The sequence below is a fragment of the Heterodontus francisci genome, chromosome 16, assembly GCF_036365525.1.
Source record: "Heterodontus francisci isolate sHetFra1 chromosome 16, sHetFra1.hap1, whole genome shotgun sequence".
NCBI lineage: Eukaryota > Metazoa > Chordata > Chondrichthyes > Heterodontiformes > Heterodontidae > Heterodontus > Heterodontus francisci.
Genome location: NC_090386.1, coordinates 92,884,112 through 92,902,559, shown reverse-complemented (window position 1 = coordinate 92,902,559; position 18,448 = coordinate 92,884,112). Strand labels below are relative to the sequence as shown.

General features: G+C 44.5%; 1 protein-coding gene across 5 annotated transcripts in view; it reads right to left on the bottom strand.

The window, feature by feature from the left end:
* unm_sa1614 (un-named sa1614) overlaps positions 1-18,448 on the bottom strand; it is a 280,473-nt gene that overhangs the window by 83,671 nt on the left and 178,354 nt on the right. For all 5 annotated transcript variants that reach the window (XM_068048640.1, XM_068048637.1, XM_068048639.1 and 2 more), the window contains one exon: positions 5,193-5,293. In XM_068048640.1, coding sequence (XP_067904741.1) covers positions 5,193-5,293 — 101 coding nt within the window. The remainder of the gene's footprint in view (positions 1-5,192; positions 5,294-18,448) is intronic.

Genomic DNA, 18,448 nt, shown 5'->3' with positions numbered 1-18,448 from the left:
ATGAAATGGCATCGGTGCCTGCGCAATGGTGCCTGATGCCGTTGTCGGGGATGCACTGCCTGTCCCCCTCCACATCATTGGGGTGGGGGGGGGTGCACCCCAGCCATTTAAATGAGTTGCTGCGTTTAATATTGTGGTGGCTCCGTGACAAGTGGTCCACACAGGCGGACTGCCATAATTTACAGCCATCACTGTGAAATTTCAGCCCAATGTTATTTAAAACTCATATACTGCTTGACCTCCTCATTAGGACTACAATGTTGTTTTTACTGGGTTTGGAAACAGGACATTTCTTCACATTGTCTTAGATCTCAGCACCCCGGTGCTTAGTGTTTTCAGTAGAGCAGAGTAGTAAGAGTGTTGGGAGGCAGGTTAAAGAGGAAATATATTTGATATCTATCTTCAGAAACCTAGTTAAAATTAGCACTTTATTCAGTAAGCCAACCACCATGTGATTAGTTTTTTTAATTAGCAAAGAAATTGATAGTTAATAAAAAAGAAATGGGAAGGAATATTTTTCCTACAAATTCTTGAGAGAAACCTCAAGAAGGGCATAGTGCTGGAGTATTCGTCAATATGTTGAGGTCCTCATATCCAACTTTTGGACACAGAAGTACCATGATAATTCACTAGATAATTCACTGCCTCAGTGACATTATTGCTAAGCATGAAATTAGTTTTAGTCTTATCTCTCCACTACCATCCTTTCTTCTATGACTGTTGCAATCCTGCTTGAAATGAAGTTGTGGATGAGCCAGAAGTTCTTGCAGTTCAACATGAATAAAGTCAAAGCCAAGCTTCCAGAAACGCAGTGCCGTTATTCCCAAATCATACTCCCTTCCAGTGTGCAACCTAAGCTGAGCTTGAAACCTCTCAATCAATTCAAGGCAGCCCACTTCCAGTTCCGAAACATCTCCCATCTCCATCCCTATCTTACCCCACTGTCACCAAACACCACCAAAATCCCTTATCCATGCTTTTGTCAACTCCAATTTCAAATGTCTTCCCCACTGATCTCCAAATGTCCACCTATGTAAATTCTAAAGTCATCTGGAACTCAATCATCAGTATCCTATCCCGCACATGTATCTCCCCTATCTTTGACTATTTTTATTGGCTTGCCAACCCTTGGTGCATCAATATCCTTGCCCTCATCTACAAAGCTCTCCACAGCCTTGCCCCTCCTTAACACTGCTGCTGCCGCCTCAAATCTAATCACACCCATACTTCTCCAATTCTGTATTCTCCCCTTTTTGTACTATACAATTGATGGCAAATCGTTTAGCCCCTATTTTCAAGAATTACGTCCCTGAATCCTTCCACCTTGATATATTACTCCCCCACTTCAAAGACCTCCTTCACAGCACCTTCAGGTAACCTTTTGTAACCTACCTCCTGTTTTCTGCCCAAGGTCTGACTCACAATTGTGAAGCACCTTGAGATGTTCTGCTGCAGCAAAGTTGCTATCCAAATGTAAGTCGATATTTATGACTTAGTGAGCTTATCCATTGAGTCATAGAGCCTTGGAAAGCAGGAAAGTCCAAAGTATGATCTCTGTCCTGAGTTACGTGCTCTCATGCCGCTTAGATGGCCGGGCGGTAGGGTGTAGGAGTGGCTGGAAAATTCCTGCAGCTGCCAGAAATGCATGTTTTTGTGTCTCGGATAAAGACATGATGATACTCAATTGTAATACCCCAAATGTTAGACAATCTGATGCCATCAACCATCAAGTGCACACGTGAATAATGGTTATAAAAACATAAAATGCTGGAAAAACTCAGCAGATCACGCAGCACCAGTGGAAAGAGAATCAGAGTTAACGGGCTGAATCTTCCATTCTTACAACATTTGCAGCAGTCGGGACCATTTTCAGGTTCTAACTGCGTTCGCAGCAGCAGCACCACTCCCAGGGCAATTTTATGGGAGGGGTCCAATTAAAAAGCTGCTCCAGGATCGCCGTCCAATTAGGGATTCCTTACTGCAATCTCCAGGAGATTGCAAGCCTCTGCCGATGGAGGACCTCAGGCTAGTCGATTTGCATCTGAAGGCGGTAAATTTAATTTATTTGTCATGGCACTGACCAACTGCTCTGCATGTGCCTGATATTACCTGATAAGCTGTAGACACAGTAGGAGTCCGTGTGATGCTGGAAAAATCTCATTTTCACCGGAAAATTGCTGCTAATTAGTTGGTGAGCCTTAATTGGCTTCCCGCCGCTGCAGGGTGAGTTGCTGTCACCACAATAAAGTTGCTTCCGGGAAAAGTGCAAGGAGCCAGGAACACATTGGGGAACCAGCACAAACTCTTTCTCCACAATTTTCCCAGACCCCCGCCTCCAAATATGAATCCGAGTCCTTAAGAGAATTCCCCACAATGGGGGGAATTTTATGCTCTCCCCCGCATCGTGTTGGTGGTGGGGTGAGCATGTGAAACGGCCTTCTCGCCCTGCCACCAATTGAGGCTCTTAAATGAGTAATTAATGCCCAATTAAGTGCCTCATCCTGCCACCGCAATTAGCCCAGCGGCAAGCAGGCCTGTCGCCGTTTGGGGAACACAGCAATAAAAACCTTGCAGGTTGCTTGCTGGCTCTGGTTGGTTGTGGGGGGGTGGGTGGGACGCACGTGTGGGAGGTGTGGGGAGGGGGTGGGGTCCTTCATTAAAAGGCACTTTGTGCCTGACAAGGGACCCGGCATTGGGAAGTGGGGGGCCAGCTAAATGCCAACCCCGCCGACCCACACACAATCCCCTCCCCCGCGATCCCCACCGCGCAATTCCCCTCCCACCCTGACCTAACTGTGGCCTGGGTCCAACTCCTTTCCTAGGCCTCGGGTGAGTGCTCCACCGCAGCAGCCACTGCCTCCAGAGTGGCGCTGCTCAAATAAAGAGCTGCTGGCTTCTGATTGGCCAGCAGCTCTCAGAGGGCAGGACTTCAGTCACCAGGGTCCTTGATCCCATGGAAGGCCTGCCACTGTCCAGTTAAGTGCCTAACTGGCACATGATTCGGCTGGCCTCCCACAGAAGGGGCGACGTGGGTTCTCGGCGGCATTTTTGACAGAGGTTGAGACCCCCATCGCCTGAATAAAATCATGGACATTGTTTCAGGTCAATGATTTGTCAAATATTAGAGATGTAACAGGTTTGAAGCAAGTACAGAGGAAAGGAAAAGGAGAAACAGGGTAAAGGACAAAAGGGAAGGTCTGAGATAGCATGGAAGGCAGGAGAGATTAAATGACAAAAGGAATGATGGTGAGATAGTAATGGGACAAGTAAAGAAACAAAACCTGGGTCTAGTGCAGGTATATAGGAATAGCACAATCATTACCAACAGCTGCTGTCCGAAAAAAATGGGGGCAGAGAATATGATCTGAAATTGTCGAACTCAAAGTCAAGTCCAGAAGGCTGTAAAATGCCTAATCAAAAAATGAGGTATTGTTGTTCCTTGGGCTTATGCTAAGCTTAATTGGAACAATGTAGGAGGCCGAGGATAGGGAGCTCAGAGTAGGAGTTGGGCCGAGAACTAAAATGACAGGCTCGTGGTCATGCTTGCGGACTGAATCGAAGTGTTCCACAAAGTGGTCACCCAATCAATGTTTGGTCTATCCAATGTAGAGGAGACTGCATTGTGAACAGTAAATACAGTACACTAAATTGGAAGCAGTACAAGTAAATTGCTGTTTCACCTGGAAGGAATGTCTGGGGCCATAGATGGTGGGAAGAGACGAGACTAAAGGGCAGATGTTGCATCTCCTGTGCTTGCATGGGAAGGTGCTGTGGGAAGGGGAGGAGGTGTTGGTGGTGATTGAGGAGTGGACCAGGGTGTTGCGGAGGAAATGGTCGCTTCGGAATTCCCATCCACCTGTGGTTGACAGGGGCCTCGCCTGTATCTGTTCCATTTCCCACACTTCTGCTTTCACCCCTTCCCCTCCCTCCAGAAACACGATAGGGTTCCTGTTAACCTCACTGCCTCCACATTCAACAGATCATTCTTTGCCATTTCTGCCACTTCCAGCATGATGCCACCACCAAATACATCTTCCCCTCCCCTGCCCCTTTCTGCAGTCTGATGGGACCATTTCCTCCATGACACCCGATCCACTCCTCAACCCCCCTCGCCATTATAATCCTCCACCCCACTCCCACTTTGACCTTTCTGTCCTAGGTCTCCTACACTGTCCCAATGAAGCTTGCGGAACAGCACCTCATGTTTTGATTATTACACTTTATAGCCTTTAACGCTCAACACTGTGTTCAACAATTTCAGATCATAACCTCTGCTTCCATTTTTTCAGACAGCAGCTATTGATAATGATTCTACCATTTCCATTTACACATCTTCTAGACCATCTTTTGTTTATTTCCTTGCCCCATTAGGTCACCTTTTGTCTTGCATCATCACTGTTTTTGTCATTTATTCCCCCTTCCCATGTTACTTTACTTGCTTAAAATCTGTTAACACCTCTAACTTTTCCAGTTCTGATGAAAGGTCATTCATTGACTGTAAATGTTAACTCTGTTTCTCTTTCCACAGATGCTGTCTAACCTGAATATTTCCAGAATTTTTTGTTTCATTTCAGATTTCCAGCATTTGTACTGTTTTGCTTTTGTATTAGTGAATAATGTTTATTTGGGTAAAGCGTGTAAAGTTTACTGGCACCCACGGAATTGTATCCAGTAAGGAATGAACTCCTTCAGGAGAGTAAGGGAGGAAAGAACATTTTCAGGAAAAGAGAGGAGATTAAAACAGCACCAATACATTGTGTAGAATAACTATTTCGGAGCTCGTAGGATTATCCTTACCATATCTTGTTAATAGTAGTAAAAGTTAACATTTTTGAAGAATGGAAAAGAGTTATTACTGATCAAATGCCTTTCTCTAAAAATTGCTTTGGTTATATTACTTTGTTCAAGAATACCAAAATTATATGACATCAAGAAATAAAGCATAAAAGCTCACTTTGCACAGACCTCTTTGCTTCAAAAAAGGCTAGTCAGTGCCCCAGGCAGCTTGATCATTACAGCAAAACAAGCTGAGTACTGCTTACTGTTAAACTAGAAGCAGTTAGTTTCCATGGCTACAATTCAATAAATAGAGAATCAAAAGAAACAGAGGCACATAGAAGGCATTTCCCACCTGGAGACAAATGCTTTCAACCAACAATCTTTAAGTAAATGAGAAGACCAGGCACACTAACCCATCACTTTTCTTATACAGGATTCCCATTTTTTCAGTGCCATATTGCTTATTGCCCTGGAGTTGGTGCATGCTATACACAGACTGGCGATTCACAGAATCCTGCAGGAACAGAAAATGTAAACATGTAATAATATCCGTGAGATGCAGTAACTGTATAAAACTCCACTTCAGAAGTAGATAAAAATGCATTATAAACAAATGAAGTCTATTATTAAGGGGAGCGTTAGCATACTGGTAATGTTACTGGACTGGTAACCATGTGACCTAGACAAATGATCCAGAGTCATGAGATCAAATCAATTAAATAAATTTGGAATAAGAAGCTAGTATCATTAATGGTGACAATGAAATTACCGGATTGTTGTTAAAAACCCATCTGGTTCACTGACGTCCTTGAGGAAAGGAAATCTGCCATCCTTACTCGGTCTGGCCTACATGTTACTCCAGACCCACAGCAATATGGTTGATCTTAACTGCCCTCTGAAATGGCCCAGCAAGCCACTTTTGGCCACATATTCCTGGGAGTGTAGACATTTCTGCAAGGTGATACTTTTCAGAGAGAGGTGTATCTGAAACCACCTAAAGAGGCAGCAGATGCAGAAGGAAAATTACGGAAACTGAACAAATGCTTCTATGGCCTTAATGATGCTTCCAGGGTGTGGCACTTCTCAGTGAGATCTGTTTTGTTGAAGATTGGCTGTGTTCAACTAAAAGCAGATCCTGCAATGTTTTATTGGTATCATAAAGAGAAACTTTTAGGCATCTTCATGATGCACGTTGATGATTTCTTATGGGCTGGTACTGCAGATTGAGAAATATGTCATTAATAAGATTAGGGCAGAATTTAAGATTGGGAGTCAGGCTTGTGGGGCCTTTAAATATATTGGTTTAGCTATTCAGCAGACTAAGTCTGGAATAGGTTTGAATCAACAATCTTATTTAGAGAGTGTTATTTCCATCCTTATTAATCGTGTTAGATCATCACAGAAAGCTGATGATCTATCTAAAGCAGAGACTGAATAATTGCAAATAAAAACAAAAAGTGCTGGAAAATACTCAGCATCAGGCAGCATCTGCAGAGAGGGAAGCAAAGTAATGTTTCAGGTTCTGATGAAGGGTCACTGACCCGAAACGTTAACTCTGCTTCTCTTTTCACAGATGCTGCCAGACCTGCTGAGTGGTTCCAGCATTTCTTGTTTTTATTTCAGATTTCCAGCATCCGCAGTATTTTGCTTTTATTTTAATGTTTCAGGTCAATGAGCTTTCATCAGAACTGGCAAAGGTTAGAAATGTAATAGGTTTTGAGCAAATAAAGTGGGGATGGGGCAAAAGAGAACAAAAGAAAGGGATTGATCGGACAGAAGGTCACAGAGAATAACTGACAAAGAGGTCATGGGGCAAAGGCAAAGAGTGTGTTATTAGTGTGGTGAAAGACAAAGCGTTAATGCAGAGAGGGTATTAAATGACAGAATAATGAAAGCCCTAGCCAAAAGCACAAACATCGAAAAAAACAGTGGGAAGGCACATGGTAAAAAAATTGAATAACGAAACAAACTAAAATAAAAATATAAAGTAAAATAAAAAATAAAAATAAAAATAAAAAGAGGGGTCCCATCATGCTCTGAAATTATTGAACTCAATGTTCAGTCTGGTAGGCTATAGCGTGCCTAATTGGTAAATGAGGTGCTGTTCCTCAAGCATGCGTTGATGTTCACTGGAACACTACAGCAAGCCCAGGACAGAGATGTGGGGATGGGAGCGGGTGGGGTGGGGGGAGGGGTTGAAATGGCAAGCAACAGGAGGCTCGGGGTCATGTTTTTGAACTGAACGGAGGTGTTCCACAAAGCAGCCACCCAATCTGAGTTTGGTCTTCCCAACGTAGAGGAGACTGCATTGTGAGCAACGAATACAGTATACAAAATTAAAAGAAGTACAAGTAAATTGCTGCTTCACCCGAAAGGAGTGTTTGGGGCCTTGGATAGTGAGGAGAGAGGAGGTAAAAGTGCAGGTATTACACCTCCCGTGATTACATGGGAAGGTGCCGTGGGAAGGTGACGAGGTGTAAGGGGTAATGGAGGAGTGGACCAGGGTGTCACTGAGGAAACAATCCCTTCGGAATGCTGACGGAGAGAGGAAGATGCATTTGGTAGTGGCATCATGCTGGACATGGCAGGAATGGCGGAGGATGGTCCTTTGGATGTGGAGGTTAGTGGGGTAGAAAGTGGGGACAAGGGGAGCCCTGTCGCGGTTCTGGGAGGGAGGGGAAGGGGTGAGGGCAGAGGTGTGGGAAATGGGCCAGACACGGTTGAGGGCCCTGTCAACTCCAGTACGGGGGAATCCTTGGTTAAGGAGGACATATCATAGGTGGGTTTTGAAGTGCAGCTGGCTTCATAATATTTCTGATGGGTGAAAATGGGAAATGTTGTTCTTTAGCTTGGGAGGCTAAGAAAATAAAACAGGTTGTTAAAAGCACATTAGCAGCGGAAACACTGGGTCTTGTGGAGGCAGTGGGTATTGTGTTCGGTTTGTCAAATATTTTTGGTGAAATTCTGGACAAGGGACATCCCGAAGGCAGGATACCCATTGATTGTTATGCTGATAATCCTTCTTTGTGGGACAATCTACACTCTACAAAAGGTGCGAGTGAGAAAAAAAACTAGGCATTGACCTTACTGGATTGAAACAAATGCTGGAGAGAAAGGAAATCTCCAAACTTAAATGGGTAGATGCAAGTCATCAGTTATCCAATTGCTTCATAAAAAGAAATGCAAATACAAAGAAATTATTAGAGGTGCTAGAGGAGGGAGTCTCCCAATGTAATACTTTGCAGCCAATATGGAATTTATTTTGATTTATTTTGAAATGTTCTTTGAGCATGCTAATACTTTATGCATAATATGGAATTTATTTTGAAATATTGTTTGAGTAGGTTAATCCAAGTTATACTGTAAAAGAAGGGAATCTGTTAATTGTGTGTTAATGGTTTATTATATGTAGGTGAAGGGTGTTAATTGGGGTCTTAGTTGAGCACTTATAAGCAGACACTTACTGAGACTGGTGGAGGGTTTGAGTGAGGAGCTACATGTTTGCAATCCTTTTATTCTGCACAATAAATGTGAAACTGAGTAAATACATTCCAGCATTATCCTTCCAGAACAAGCTTTCTGAAATTTATCATTGAGAATCTGTCGTCACAGAAAAAGACACAAAAAGCATGCAAAGAACAGTAAAAAATCAAGAGGCAAAAGGGAGGAACTTAAATCAATCACTATCACTAGAGCAAAAGTACTAGGAAAACTAATGGGACTAAAGGCTGACAAGTCCTCTGGGCCTGATGGCCTGCATCCTAGGGTCTTAAAATAAATGGCTGCAGAGATAGTGGATGCTGGATCATTGAATATATTCAAAGCCAAGTTAGATTTTTGATTGACAAGGGAGACAACAGTTATGGGGGGGGGGGGGGGGGGGTAGGGGTGGCAGGAAAGTGGAGTTAAGGCAACAATTGAATCAGCCATGATCGTATTGAATGGCGGAGCAGGCTCGAGGGGCCAAATGGCCTACTCCTACATCTATTTCTTATGATCTTACAATGACCTAGGCATTGGACACAACAAATGCACATCCAGCCCAGTCGACCATGGAAAGTCATCCCCACTAACATCTGGGGGACTTGTGCCAAAATTAGGAGAGCTCTCCCACAGATTAGTCAAACTCACAGAATCATACCTTACAGGCAACATCCCAGACTGGTCTATTGCCATCCCAGGGTATGTCCTGTGCATTGACAGGAGAGATCCACCAGAGGTGGTGGCACAGAGGTATACAGTCAGGATGGAGCGGCCCTGGGAATCTTCAACAATGACTCTAGAACCCATGAAGTCTCATAGCATCAGGTCAAACATGGGCCAGGAAATCTCCTGCTCATTACCATCTATCGCCCTCCTTCAGCTCATGAAGCAGTACCCCTCCATTTTAAACAGCACTTGGAGAAAACACTGAAGGTAGCAAGGGCACAGAATATACTCTGGGTAGGGAACTTCAATATCCATCACAAGTGGCTCAGTAGTACTGCTAGTGGCTGAGCTCTGAAGGACATAGCTGCCATAATGGACCTGCGGCAGTTGGTGAGAGAACCAACACGAGGGAAAAACCTACTTGACCTCTTCCTCACCTGTCTACCTGTCGCAGATGCATCCATCCAGGAGTGTATTGCGAGGAGTGGCAACCATACAGTCCATGTAGAAACAAAGTCGTGCCTTCACACTGAGGATACCCTTCATTGTGCGAAGAACATAAGAAGGAGGAAGAGCAGTAGACCACACAGTCCGTCGAGCCTGCCCCGCCATTTAATATGATCATGGCTGATCTTGGGCTTCAACTCCACTTTCCTGTCCACTCCCTATATCCCTTGATTCCCTGAGGCTCCAAAAATCTGTCTATCCTAGCCTTAAATATATGCAACAATGGAGCATCCAACAACCTCTGGGGTAGAAAATTCCAAAGATTCACAAACCTTTGAGTGAAGAAAATTCTCCTAATCTCAGCCCTAAATGATCGGTCCCTTATCCTGAGACTGTGCCCCCATGTTTTAGATTCCACTGCCAGCAGAAACAGGGGGACGGTGGCATTGTGGTAAAGTCACTAGACTAGTAATCCAGAAGCCCAGGCTAATGTCCTGGGGATACAGGTTCAAATCCCACCATGACAGCTCGTGGAATTTAAATACAATTAATAAATTCAATTAATTAATAAAACTCTGTAAATGAAAGCTGGTCTCAGTAACGGTGCCATCGATTCTCGTAAAAACCCATCTGGTTTACTAACGACCTTTAGGGAAGGAAATCTGCTGTCCTTACCAGACCAGGTAAGTGGTATGTGACTCCAGACCCACAGCAATGTGGTTGACTCTTAACTGCCCTCTGAAATGGCCTAGCAAGGGCATTACTCAGTTGTCAAGGGCAATTAGGGATGGGCAACAAATGCTGCCCTTGCCAGACACCCATATCCCACGAGAGATTAAAAAATAACTCTCAGTGTCTACCCTGTCAAGCCTGTTCAGAATCCGCTCACAATGCGGTCTCCACTACACTGGGGAGACCAAACGCAGACTGGGTGACCACTTTGCGGAACACCTCCGCTCAGTCCGAAAGCATGACCCGAGCTTCCGGTTGCTTACCATTTGAACACACCCCACAGTGTTCATGCCCACATAGCTGTCCTGGGCTTGCTGATGTTCGAGTGAACATCAACGCAAGCTCGAGGAACAGCATCTCATTTACTGATTCGGCACGCTACAGCCTGCCGGACTGAATATTGAGTTCAATAATTTCAGAGCATGACGGGCCGCCATTTTTATTTTCAGTTATTTTTTATTTTAATTTAATTTTAGTTTGCTTCATCATTCATTTTTCGTACCATGCGCCTGCCCACTGTTTTTTTTCATGTTTGTGCTTGGGGCCAGGGCTGTTCCTTTTTCTGTCCATTAACACCCTCTCTGCACTAATGCTTTGTCTTTCAGCACACCATTAACATACTGTTTGCCTTTGCTCCATGACCTTCCAGTCAGTTATTCTCTGTGACCCTGGCCTATCAACACCTTGCCTTTTGTTATCTCTTGCCCACCCCCCATGCTTTATTTGTTTAAAACCTATTACATTTCTAACCTTTGCCAGTTCTGATGAAGGATCACTGACCTGAAACATTAACTCTGCTTCTCTCTCCACAGATGCTGCCAGACCTGCTGAGTATTTCCAGCATTTCTTGTTTTTACTTCTGTTCAGAATCTTGTAAGTTTCAAAGAGAATACCTCTCATTCTTCTAAACTCCAGAGAATATGGACCCAATTTACTCATCCTCTCATCATAGAACAAATTCTCATCCCAGGAACCAATCTCGTGAACCTTCGCTGCACTGCCTCCAAGGCAAGTATATCCTTCCTTAATATGGAGACCAAAACTGCACAAAGTATTCCAGGTCTGGTCTCACCAAAGCCTTGTAAAATTGTATCAAGACTTTTCTTCTTGTACCTGTACATTAACTTTCTGTGTTCCTAGTATGAGCACACTGTTACGACCAGGTGAGAATGTCTAGGGGTCCCTCTCAGCCTTCCCTAACCTTACTGTAACTGAGTTTTATTTTTAAACACACCGAGTTTTGAGCTACCCCTTGGTGAATCCTTGTTCACCGCTTTCCAATTATAAGGCAAAGAAATGAGCACAGACAGGCTTTCTTAGGTTTAAGGAAGAAAGGTGCAAATAGAGACAGAAAAGAGCAGAAGATAGCTAAATTGGAAAGGTTTGAGGCAATAACTGAAGAGTTTGTTACAGTTCTTCGATCTCACTGTAGAGTCCTATTGTAGGTTGATCTTGCTTTTCGTTGGGGCCCAGTATTCTTCTTAAACCTTGTTCACTGCAGGAGACTTTTCTCTCTTGGGGTTCATGTGTCTTCAATGGGTATTTGGAATTCCGTGAGAAAGAGATGGAGCAGACAGGAGAGATCTTTTCGATCCAGGAGCCAAGAGCTTTCTGTCAGTTCAAACACTGTCTCTACAATTTAAAACTCCCCAAGTTGGCTAGCAGGGTGGTGTTATAACCAGGTGAGAAAGGTGTCTAGGGGTCTTTTACTGTCTTCACCTGGTCTTATTGTAACAGGGTTTGATTTTTAAACACACTGTGTTTTAAGCTCCCCCTTGGTGAATCCTTGTTCACCGCTTGCCAATTATAAGAAATGAACACACCAGGTTTTCTTAGGTTTAAAGAAGAAAAGCAAAATTTATTAAAACTTAAACTCTAATTCAGTTAACACCTACGGATATACGATGCGTTCACACTAGCATGCACATGCGATACTCACATGCAAATAGAGACAGAAAAGAGCGGAAGAAAAATGGAGAGATTTGAGGCAATCTGTGAAGGGGTTTTTTTTTTTTTTTTACTGTGCTTTGTGCTCGCTGTAGTCCATGATTGTAGGTAGTCTTGCTTTTTGTTGGGGCCTAGTATTCTTCTTCAATGTTGTTCACTGTAGGAGACTTTTCTCTCTTGGGGTACATGTGTTTTCAATGGTTTCCGAAGCTGGTGAGTGAGAGATGAGAGCAGACAGGAGAGAAGTCTATTCAGTCCAGGAGCCAAGAGATTTCTGAGTTCTTTCTCTCAGCAAGTTCAAATTCAAAAACTCCAACAGTTAGTTAGTCATGTGATTAAACTGGTCTGACCACTTCTTCTGCGTATTGGAAAAGCAAGGATGGGGTCCCTTGTTCCAACACTGTCCGCTAGCTTGCAAACTTCTTTCCAGTCAGGGGCTTGGCAATTCTTTGTGATAGGCCCTCTTTTCTTCCCAGCCACAATTTTAAGTTTTAATGCTCATGTGGCGAAATAATATGTGCCTCATTCTTGGCAGGTGGGGGCCTGCATGACACCTCTACACCCAGGGGAATGAAATGCAACTTGAAAAAAAAGGCGCAATTCATTACAAGGTTTGAGAGAAACATCAGATACTGAAAGAAAAACCAGGCATTTCTCTTTCATTTCCAATCATTCAACAATCTTAAAGAACAAAGAAAATTACAGCACAGGAACAGGCCCTTCGGCCCTCCAAGCCTGCGCCGATCCAGATCCTCTATCTAAACATGTCGCCTATTTTCTAAGGGCCTGTATCTCTTTGCTTCCTGCCCATTCATTTATCTGTCTAGATACATCTTAAAAGACGCTATCGTGCCCGCGTCTACCACCTCCGCTGGCAACGCGTTCCAAGCACCCACCACCCTCTGCGTAAAGAACTTTCCACGCATATCCCCCCTAAACTTTTCCCCTTTCACTTTGAACTCGTGACCCCTAGTAATTGAATCCCCCACTCTGGGAAAAAGCTTCTTGCTATCCACCCTGTCTATACCTCTCATGATTTTGTACACCTCAATCAGGTCCCCCCTCAACCTCCGTCTTTCTAATGAAAATAATCCTAATCTGCTCAACCTCTCTTCATAGCTAGCGCCCCCATACCAGGCAACATCCTGGTGAACCTCCTCTGCACCCTCTCCAAAGCATCTACATCCTTTTGGTAATGTGGCAACCAGAACTGCACGCAGTATTCCAAATGTGGCCAAAACAAAGTCTTATACAACTGTAACATGACCTGCCAACCCTTGTACTCAATACCCCGTCCGATGAAGGAAAGCATGCCGTATGCCTTCTTGACCACTCTATTGACCTGCGTTGCCACCTTCAGGGAACAATGGACCTGAACACCCAAATCTCTCTGTACATCAATTTTCCCCAGGACTTTTCCATTTATTGTATAGTTCACTCTTGAATTGGATCTTCCAAAATGCATCACCTCGCATTTGCCCTGATTGAACTCCATCTGCCATTTCTCTGCCCAACTCTCCAATCTATCTTTTTTGGGTGCCAGTGCTGCTTTAATTTCCCCTTATTTTTCTCAGGAGAGTTAGTAGTGGGCGGGTTAGTATCGTGAACTCTCCAAGTCATGCAAAGACATTTGACTTCAGGGGATGGGGGAGGATTCTTTGTTAATCTCCCCATTATTCTCTGGGATACTCCTACCTGCACTAACAGTGCAGACTTGACTGGAATGCATCACCCTCATGGTTTCAGTGCCCCCTTGAGGTCTCTCTTTGTCTCTGCAGGTTCCTGTAAATGCTGTTAGCAACTCTGGTGTGGTGCTTCTAGAGTCTGCATTTACATAGGAGGGTGTGGGGTCTAACTTTTCACATTTTTCGGGGTTGGTTGACCTGACAGTAGGGATTTTCATCCAGGATTCCTCCCGGACTCCCTTTAACCCGCCTTCATGGTCACTTTATCCCCTCCTCTTTCTAAACTTTTGCCAGCCCTATGCCTGCCTGTCGCCATTTGTACTCAGCAGGGGTCTCTTACAGTTCACCAGCCCTCTCCTGAAGGGTCCTCCTAACACCGGTACAGGACTTAGGGGTGCAGGTTTCACTGCAGGGGTTGGGGTTTCCCCCTCAATCTGGTACATGTGGCAACTCCTGCAGTGGAGTTTTAGCTCGTCAAACTGCTGCCTTATGCGGGCTTTGGTCTTTCATATGCCGGCATGTACAGCTACTGTAGACTCGTGGGCCCTTCTTAATATTTCTTCCCGGTACTTCTGTGGCACCACTAACTGGTGAACTACTGCCCACTCCTTGCTCCCAGGTCTGTGAGGAGAACTCCATACTGGACCTAATCCTAGGGAATGAAGCCAGACAAGTGGTAGAAGGGGCAGTGGGGGAGCATTTTGGGGATAGTGACCATAACTCTAAGATTTAAGGTAGTTATGGAAAAGGACAAAGAGGGACTGGAAATAAAAGCACTGAATTGGGGGAAGGCAGATTTCAATATGATAAAACAGGATCTGGCCAAAGTGGACTGGGAGCAGCTACTTGTAGGAAAGTCTACATCAGACCAGTGGGAGTCATTCAGAAAGGAAATCGTGAGAGTTCAGGTCCAACATGTTCCCATAAAGGTGAAGACTATGACCAACAAGTCCAGGGAACCCTGGATATCATGGGATATAGAGGATTGGATAAGGAAACAAAAAGGAGGCTTATGGCAGAGTCAGAGTGCTGAAAACAGCGGAGGCCCTAGAGGAGTATAGAAAGTGTGGGGGGGGGGGGGGGGTACTTAAAAAAGTAATGAGAGCGAAGAGGGGGCATGAAAAAACACTGGTGGGCAAGATAAAGGAAAATTCCAAGGCGTTTTAAGTATATTAAGCGCAAGAGGATAACCAGGGAAAGAGTAGGGCCCGTTAAGGACCAAAGTGGCAATCTGTGTGTGGAGCCGGAGGATGTAGGTGAAGTTTTAAATGATGACTTTTCATCTGTGTTCACTATGGAGAAGGACGATTTGGTGTAGAGATCAGGGAGTGGGATTGTGATATACGAACAAATTAGTATTGAAAGGGCGGATGTATTAGCCGTTTTAGCAGGCTTAAAGGTGGACAAATCCTCAGGCCCAGATGAGATGTATCCCAGGCTGCTATGTGAGACAAGGGAAGAGATAGCAGGGGCTCTGACACAAATTTTCAAATCCTCTCTGGCCACAGGAGAGGTACCAGAGGACTGGAGGACAGCGAATGTGCTACCATTATTCAAGAAGGATAGCAAAGATAAACCAGGTAGTTATAGGCCAGTGAGTCTAACGTCAGTGGTAGGGAAACTATTGGAAAAAATTCTGAGTCAGGATTAATCTCCACTTGGAGAGGCAGGGATTAATCAGGGATCGTCAGCATGGCTTTGTCAGGGGGAGATCATGTCCAACAAACTTGATTGAATTTTTCGAGGAGGTGACTGGATGTGTAGATGAGGGTAAAGCAGTTGATGTAATCTACATGGACGTCAGTAAGGTTTTGATAAGGTCCCGCATGGGAGATTGGTTAAGAAGGTAAGAGCCCATGGGATCCAGGGCAATTTGGATCCAAAATTGGCTTAGAGGAAGGAGGCAGAGGGTGATGGTCGAGCCGAATGACCTGTTTCTGTGCTATATAACTCTATCTCATTCTTTAAATAGTAGCAATCAGGGACACCCTCTACTTCACTTGCAGACTGGGCAGCCTGTGCTAACTATCGCAATACTGGGTCGGCTCGCTGAGCCTCAGCTCGGGAAAATCCATTTAATTCATTTCCTGGGTCTCCTAACTTTCCAGAGAAAGTCTCGGAAAGGCAGAGCTCGTGGTCATCTGGACCACCATTTTGGTGTTCACTGCACTCTCTGGGGGAAAGGTCAGGCCTTTTCCCAGTAAAAGGGATCCAGTCGCCCTTGTGTCCCTGAGAATCACTATGGGCCTGCTTGCCCCACTCAAGGAGTATGGGGTTCCTTTCCCTTCAGACACAAAACCTTGATAACCCTCGAGAATCCTATTAACATTTCCTGAATTGGCTGTAGTAAGCTTGCTGCGTTGCACTCTTACTGCAGTTAAAGCCATAGCTTGCTCTGTGTTTTCCATCAGGGTCCCGTCTTCACTGAGCGGGTGTGCCCTGATTAACCCTACTAGTTTTCCTTTTAGTTTCCAGCAGTCAGCTTTTAAATGCCCTTCCTTATTACAATGGAAGCACACAGGTCTCCGGGTCTCACTCTTGCTCACAGCACCTTCCTTTTTGGCTGGAGGAGGGCCCCCTGTGTCATAGGAACATAGGAAGATAGGAACAGGAGTAGGCCATTCAGCGCCCCCGAGCCTGTCCTGCCATTCAATGAGATCATGGCTGATCCGCGGCCTAACTCCATATATACCTGCCTTTGGCCCATATCCCTTAATATCTTTGTTTTACAAAAATCTATCTATCTCAGATTTAAAATTAACAACTGCTCTAGCTTCAACTGCTGTTTGTGGGAGAGAGTTCCAAACCTCTACCCACCCTTTGCATGAAGAAGTGCTTCTCTCCCGAACGATCTGGTCCTAATTTTTAGACTATGCCCCTAGTTTTAGAATCTCCAACCAGTGGAAATAGTTTATCTTTATCTAGCCTGTCTTTTCCTGCTAATATCTTGAAGACTTCAATCAGATCACCCCTTAACCTTCTAAATTCTAGCGAAAACAGGCCTAATTTGTGTAATCTCTCCTGCTTTCCTCTCTTTCCCAGGACTGCCTAGGCTCCCATCACCTTCCCACCCTTTGTCCTTTTCGGGTTTGTGGTGGTCATTAGGAAAGGTTCTCCCCTGGGAAACCAACTTACATTTTAAAGCAAACTCGTCGGTCAGAACGACCGCTTGCTGGGCTCTCTGGACCCGCTACTCCTCGACATGGGTCTTTTCTGAGAGTGGGAGAGAATTTAACTTTTTCCTCGAATTCAAGTTTCCTCTGTCCAATTGTATCTTTGCTAACAGTACTCTGTCTGGGTCTGCTTCTAACACTGCTTCTGCTTCTTCAGGTTCAAGGGAGAAGTGGTTGGCCACTAGCCTTAGGAGTTCAGACTTCCTAACCTTGCCACGTACAGTGATCCCACACTGCTCAGCCATTTTTCTCAGCTCCTCCAAAGACAGTACTTTTAACTTATCCCAAGTTACTTCACCCTGGCTTGAAGAGCTACTAGCTTCAGTTGCAGACATGTTGGCATTCAATCACACACAACCACAAGAAAACCTGCATTGAAAACTTGTTTTTTTTGATTTGGCAACAATTTGGCTTCCCACTTCCAATTTCTATCGTTTGTCTGTGGGTAGAATTCCGGACACAAGCACCAAATTTCTGTTACGACCAGGTCTAGGGGCCCTTCTCAGCCTTCACTTGGTCTTACTGTAACAGGGTTTTATTTTTAAACACACCGAGTTTTGAGCTCCCCCTTGGTGAATCCTTGTTCACCACTTTCCAATTATAAGGCAAAGAAATGAGCACAGACAGGCTTTCTTAGGTTTAAAGAAAAGGGAAATGTTATTAAACTTTAACTCTAATTCGGTTGACGCCTACGAATACACGATGCGCCCACACGAGCATGCATATGCGATACACACATGCAAATAGAGACAGAAAAGAGAAGAAAGAGAAAGTGAAAAGGTTTGAGGCAATATCTGAAGAGTTTGTTCTGGTTCTTCGAACTCACTGTAGAGTCCTTTTGTAGGTTTAATCTTGCTTTTCGTTGGGGCACAGTATTCTTCTTAAACCTTGTTCACTATAGGAGACTTTACTCTCTTGGGGTTCATGTGTTTTCAGTGGGTTTTTAGAGTTCTGTGAGAAAGAGATGGGAGCAGACAGGAGAGGCTGTGGCGAGTCAGCCAGGAGAGATCTTTTCAATCCAGGAGCCAAGAGCTTTCTGCCAGTTCAAACACTGTCTCTATAATTTAAAACACCCCAAGTTGGCCAGCAGGGTGGTCACATGACAGGTATAACCCCTTCTGGCTTTGTGTATTGGGTGGGTCAGGGAATGGTCCTTTGTTCCAACACTGTCTGCTAATATGCAAAAATGTCTTTCTGGCCAGGGGCCTGGCAATTCCTTGTAACTGGCCTTCTCTTCTTCCCAGTCACAATTTGAAATTTAATGTCCATGTGGCAAAATTAATGTGTCTCATTCTTGGCAGGTGGGGGCCTGCATGACAACACCCAAGTCTCTCCGAACATCAACATTTACACGTTTCACGCCTTTAAAAAAAATTCTGCTCCTGTATTCTAACGACCAAAGTGAATAACCTCACACTTCCCACATTATACTCCATCTGCCACCTTGTTGCCCATCCACTTAAACTGTCTATATCTCTTTGCAGCCTCTTTGTGCCCTTCTCACAGCTTGCATTTCCACCTACCTTTGCATGTTCA